This window comes from Mandrillus leucophaeus, unplaced genomic scaffold (genome assembly GCF_000951045.1).
Source record: "Mandrillus leucophaeus isolate KB7577 unplaced genomic scaffold, Mleu.le_1.0 Scaffold96, whole genome shotgun sequence".
Taxonomy (NCBI): Eukaryota; Metazoa; Chordata; class Mammalia; order Primates; family Cercopithecidae; genus Mandrillus; species Mandrillus leucophaeus.
In genome coordinates this window covers 3388955-3395179 of record NW_012110474.1, presented here as the reverse complement: position 1 = coordinate 3395179, position 6225 = coordinate 3388955, and the positions used below count along the sequence as shown (strand labels likewise).

The 6225-nt window shown below is 44.9% G+C and overlaps 1 protein-coding gene across 4 annotated transcripts in view; it reads right to left on the bottom strand.

The window, feature by feature from the left end:
* Positions 1–6225, bottom strand: part of FYN (FYN proto-oncogene, Src family tyrosine kinase) — a 99311-nt gene that overhangs the window by 53247 nt on the left and 39839 nt on the right. For 3 of the 4 annotated variants that reach the window (XM_011970611.1, XM_011970612.1, XM_011970613.1), the window contains exons 1-2: positions 5802–6061; positions 1005–1101 (exon numbers count right to left, since the gene is read on the bottom strand). In XM_011970611.1, the coding sequence (XP_011826001.1) occupies positions 1005–1101; positions 5802–6048 (344 nt within the window). In that variant the 5' untranslated portion in view covers positions 6049–6061. Of the gene's footprint in view, positions 1–1004; positions 1102–5801; positions 6062–6225 lie in introns of those variants that run through there. The other variant, XM_011970614.1, reaches the window with a different exon arrangement.

The following is a 6225-nucleotide window of genomic DNA, read 5'->3' as shown; positions in this document are numbered from 1 at the left end:
CCTTCTGGGAAAGCTGAGGAGCCTGCCTCCAAGTCCTTCTGCCGACATGGAATCTGGTTTGCTCAGAGAGCAGAGGAGAAGCAACCAGACTTGGTGGCATAGAACTTCCTGGTGTGCCCCTCAGCCCCTGCGTGGCACTCTTTCCCAACCACTGGGGGCACTCATAGGGACGCTGGAGATGCCTGGCTTGCCGATGTGGAACCACCCGACACTTTCTTCAGAGCCTAGATTTTTTCTGAAGGGCCTCATCTGCGCACGCTGCCTCCATCTAACAGAGGAAGTATTTATAAACCATAAGAAAATCTGACCCATGTTTACTCTTCTTATGGAGGTATTAAAAGCAGGATTTGAAAAGTGAGTGGTCCTCACTCTTGAAATCCCCCCACTGCCTGTTTAACTGTTGTTCCTCCTGGCCAATGTTAAACAACCATGCAGCATATTCATTCATGAGTGGGTGAAATCACTTCTTTTGGCTCCAAAAGAGTCCAGTCACTCCCAAATTTTCATTACAGTGAAACGCCTCCATGGGCTTCACCAATGAAATGTTTAGCAGTTTATAAAACAAAGAACTTGTTGCAAGCCTCAAGTGAGGGCTTAGCTAGTATAACATGTGAAACGTGAAGAAAATCTCAAGGCAGAGAGCATGAAACGTGGGTAGCCAAGGCTTGTGCCAATCAGTTGAAACTGTAGGTTTGTAGAAACACTCAGGGCTATGGAGAGTGATGCTGGTGATTTTACAACCTTTAAACCTAAACCAAAACCAATAAACACGGACTGTGCTAGTATTTTTGGTACTCTCCAAAAATCTCCTTGGACACACAGTGCCATAAAATACTGCACTGTGTCACTGACTCTTCTTTTTCTCATAGTATATTGTTGTAAACTGGTGAATTTAGCGACTGTTCTTTTAGGATTTCAGACATCTGAAGAGGTGCAGACCAGAAATACAAGACCCCTTCCCAACCTGAAAGGTATACATGCTTCTCCTCCCTCTCCAAACTTACGAGCTGTTCAATATTTGAAATTTTTCTCCTTTGTGAAAACTCAGGTCATCTTCTGTCCGTGCTTCATAGTCATAAAGGGCCACAAACAGTGTCACTCCTGCCAAAACGAAATTCACAAGAAGGGAGATTATTACACAAGGGGAAATTAATTCCAAGAAATTAGATCTTCACTAAAATCTCATTCTCACTATCTACATCTAGTCAGCACTAATAACGTGATGAGGTGTTGTAATTAATGTGTCAAAACCACAGTCAGAGGGCTGTGTTTATGCCTTGGTTTTTGTAGGGAAGCCTTACTGGATCTGATAAAAACATGCAGCTGAAGGGCTTCTTTCTGTAATAGCTTTGAATGAGTGCTGAGGAGCAGGGAGATACTAAAATCACGTCCCAAACAAAAGGGCAGCGTCAGCATCAGGGTTCAGGTTCGCAGGGCTCTGTGGCAGTTACTGACATCCTTTGCTGGTCACGTCTTCTCCTCCACTTGGAGCCCATGTTAGGTTCTGGGTAAAATGGACCACCCTTTCTCCTGGTAAAACAGTAATATAGAATGTAATAGGAAAGACCTCCTGCAGCTTGGGGACATTTAGAGAAGACTCTTTCTGTAATATTCACCCCAATTAGAGGATGTACTGCTCTCGGCATCTGCAGTTGGGTTTGCAGTTTTGTGCTGCTCAGCCCCACTGCTGAAAATGGAACCCTCTCCCTTGTCCTCCTTCTACCTTGAACTCACCTCTCCTCACACTGTCTTGTAGCGCTCACTCTTCCTCACATCCACCCTATGTTGTCTCATCTGGCTGACTCTCTGGAGAGGCCCTTCCTACTTTGCAGAAGTTTGCTAGCAGCAGCAGAGACTATCCAGTGTCATTTGGCCTAGGATTTCCTCCACGTAATTAGGCATATATATACATTTTTTAATAGAGACGGGGGTCTCACTATGTTGCCCAGGCTGGTCTCGAACTCCTGGGCGCAAGCGATCCTCCTGCCTTGGCCTCCCAAAGTGCTAGGATTACAGGTGTGATCTACCATGCTCAACCCAATAGGCATAATTCTAACACAGTCCCCAGTGATTCCTGCCTCTTAGGATTCATGTCTCGTGCAAGCCCCTCCCCTTGAGTGTAGGCTGGATCTAACAACTTGCTTCTATTCAACAGAATGTGCAGTCCCTTAAGTGACTAGGCTTCAAAAGATGGTGACTTCTGCCTTTCTAGCAGACTCTCTCTATTGCCACTTCAGCTTGTGTACTTTGATGAAGCAAGGCGCCATGCTGGCGAGGCCCACGTGACCAAGAACTGAAGGTGGCCTCTGGCCAACAGCCAGGGAGGCACCAAATCTTGCCAGCACTACATGAGTTTGGAAGCAGATCATTCTCAGCTAAACTGTGAGATGACTGTAGCCCAGCCAGCACACCTTGATTACAGCCTGTGAGAGATTCCGAAGGACCCAACGAAGCATTCGCAGATTCCAGACCCACAGAAACTGTAAATTCAGGTTTTATAATTTTAATTGATGTATGGACACACACACACAAACAAAAAAGCACGAAGGAAGATTTGGATCCAAGCGGTGCCACACTTTACGTCGTCACTGTAAGTGTTCGAGTGTAAAGAAAACCAATTTTGAAACTATGAAATTCCTGATTCATAAATACACAGCTATTTCTACTTTAGTACATATAAGATAATTCACTGCTATTAAAGTTCTTTTATTAAGGCAATTGCATATGTCTTAAAAGCAATGGTAAATTAAGTTGTCTTCCAAAACTGTGTACTTGTCTGGTCAGCTGTGTATGATCAGTTATCTACCTCACAGTCTATTTTCTTTTGTGCTGGAACAGGTTGCTGGCCCTCCCTGTTTCCACAGACCAAATCCTCCCAGCTCAGGAGCTAGGGCTAAGCAGTTATTTCTTTTGAGTATTTTTTAGTTCTTACATTTTATGCTTGTATTTGATGATAAATGTCAGTGACATTTCATAGTTTCTAAAGTCCTTGCTGCTCTGAGAAGTGTAGATTCTAGTGAAAATTACATAGTCATAAGACAAATGTGTTTTTGTTTTAGTTTTTAAAAGTTGTGGTATCACTGGTTACAAGCTCCCTGGAATATTACTACTTTGTGAAAGTCCAGGCTGAAGGCAGCAGCCTCTACGTACCTAGCACAGTTATAAACCTGGGTCTCTCACTACTTGATATTTTTGCATTAGTTAAGACAGAAATGTGATAGTTCGGTTAGAGGCGAGGGGAAATCTGCTGCTAGAAATGTCTAACTAAGTGCCATACTCGTCTGGGTAAGATTTGGGAAACATAACCTCTGTACATTAAAAAAAAATATTTAAACATCACATAGTAGATACCATTAAATTATAAAAAAATCATGAAGAAAGATCTTCTGTACAGATTGAAAAAAGATATCTATATGATGAAGAGAGTTAAATTTTTTTTTTTTTTGAGACGGAGTTTCACTCTCGTCGCCCAGGCTGGAGTGCAATAGCGTGATCTCAGCTCACTGCAACCTCTGCCTCGTGGGTTCAAGCACTTCTCCTGCCTCAGCCTCCCGAGTAGCTGGGATTACAGGCACCTGCCACCACACCTGGCTAATTTTTTCTATTTTTAGTAGAGACAGGGTTTCGCAATGTTGGCCAGGCTGGTCTCAAACTCCTGACCTCAAGTGATCCACCCACCTCGGCCTCCCAAAGTGCTGGGATTACAGGTGTGAGCTACTGCACCCGGCCAGAGCTCACTTTTTTACTAAGCTGCCAGTTTGCTGTGTAGGTAGTTCCAAGGGAAGAAATGTGTCATGGCACTATTCAAGGACCACAGAGAGGAGTGGGGCTTGTCTTTCTGCCCCATCCCAAGTGGGACTTTCCTCAGGAGAGTTAGCATTCAGAGGTCTGACCACGCAAAGCAAGGCTCACTTGGCAACTGTCTTTCTTTCCTTAGGTTTCTTTGGAAGGTAAGAAAAGAGATTGGCTTAAAACAAAAATGTGGATGCCTGTAAGGTCATGCCTATTCTTATTTAACGCTCCATGACCAGATTCCCTTCTTTAAAAACAACCTAAAAATGAAGACAAGCCAGCTCCACTGTATGGAAGGCAAGGCACATGAAGACCAGCACCCCACTATCTCCTTGCATCAGCTGACAAGTTCTCACTGAGGGCTTTTCTGTTCCATGTTCCGGGAACCGAGGGGAGAATCAAAGGAGGTTACAGAGAAACACAGACGTTGTTCTTGGCCCTACAGGACTGAAGGCAGTGTTGGGAGAAAGGACATGCATATATATTACAACCAAATAATTCAAGGCAGAAAAATCTGCCAACATTTGGGGGTACTGTGTTTTAACTTTCAAATGTTACAAGGGATCAAGTAGCCTCTTAGACGAAGACTGCTCCTGACTGTAGTGGAGACCCACATGCTCAACACAAGTGGCCCTCTCTAGTGACTTTAATGAATGATACCTGCAGACACAGGGGTCCATATCCAGCACTCATGAATGAATGAACAAGGATAATGGCTGTGTCAGCAGAATTAACAGCCTAGGCTGGCAAAGCCCCCATGCTTCTCATGGTAGGCACGACGATGGGGGTTGCGCTGGGTGTGTTTTCGCCTCTTTTTTTCTCCTGCATCCCCAGAAGACAGATGGCTTTAGACTGCCTGTCTGCATCTCTCCTTTCCGGGTGCCTTTGGAAGGTGGGAGGGATGGGTAAAGATACTTAGCATGTATTCAACCCATGCAAGGCCTGGGTTGAAAGGAAAGCTACAGTCACCACAGCAGGAGGGTGAACATAAACACTTCTACTGGGCAGAGCGTGCTAGGCTAGCAGAAGAGAAGTAGATCATGTCCAAAGGCTCAGGGTCAGGCCTTTTGATACAACTACACTGATGTGTGTTTGGTGCAGAGGGAAAAAATACTTGCTGATGCCTTAGTAGTGCCTCCTCCCTAGGTGAAAAGGTACCTGCTGCCAGATGGGTTGAAAGATATCGTATTCTTTAAAACTTTTATATAAGACATCTGCTGCCAGATGAGCTGAGAGATGCTGTGTTCTTTCAAACTTTTGCAATAAACAAAATAATTTTGGAACAAATAATGTCAAATATCTAGTTACCATGGTTCACATACTCAAGAGAAAATTTGGACGACTAAGGATGCATGAGATAACTTACAAATATTTTGGAAAACATATGTCTGAGAATGTATGCCAGATATTTTACAAAGTATTAGCTAAGTCAGCAAATACACATGGCAGCAAAATACAGCCTTGTGGTACGAAAGACACGGAAACTGCAAAAAAAAAAAAAAAAAAAAAAAAAAAAAAAAAAAAAGAAAAAGAGAAAGGCAGGCTGAGGATTAGGAAGAAGTGGGTGGGAAGAGGGAGTACATTAATATCTAGAGAACTCAAAATACACACACCCAGACCCAGTCCTGGAGCCTCTAATTCAAAAGACTGGGACATGGCTCAGGCATCCGTGTTTTGAAAAGGCTGCCCTAGTTCTTCTGTGCCAACCAGCCAGGCGAGGCTGAGAGTCATTAACCTACAGTGCCTCAGTAGAAAGCTGTAGCTCACTAACCCATACAGAATCCTCAGAGCAGCAACTTGGGGCACCTTGCAACCCTGTAGCCAAGCATTTTGTTTGTACACCAAGCTCTGGCTTTTCTTACAGCCCCTCATCTAGTAGAGGAGACATATTAGAAACTTACATGTGAAACCCCTAGTCAAAGGGAAGTGATGGGAACCCAGATGTTCAATTGCCAAAAGAGTTAAGGGCGGCTGCCCCCTCTCCACACTCCGTGACTTTGGGGGCTTACCTGTTCCTCCTCTCGTACGCAAGGTCCCCGTATGAGACGAAGAGTTCACACCTCCAAAGACAGTGAGTCCTTGGCCCCCGGCTGCGTGGAAGTTGTTGTAGTTGGGGATGGAGGTCACACCGAAGCTGGGGTAGTGCTGAGGGGTGGGGTCTGTGCCATAGCGGTACCCGGAGCTCTGGTTCAGGCTGCCGTCCCTCTCCTCCGTCAGTTTTGTTGCTTCTTTATCCTTACATTGCACACAGCCCATTATCTAAATTCCTGCCAGAGACAAAAAAGGGGTCACGTAAGCTGGGATGCTCCCTAGTTGCTGGGTTGCTCTCCAGTTAACGAGGAGTAATTGACAAGGCTCACTGTTGGCTATTTCAGGCCTATGAGGGGCATGAGGAAAGGCAGTGGCTGGGGGGATGGTTAGGAGGAAGCTCAG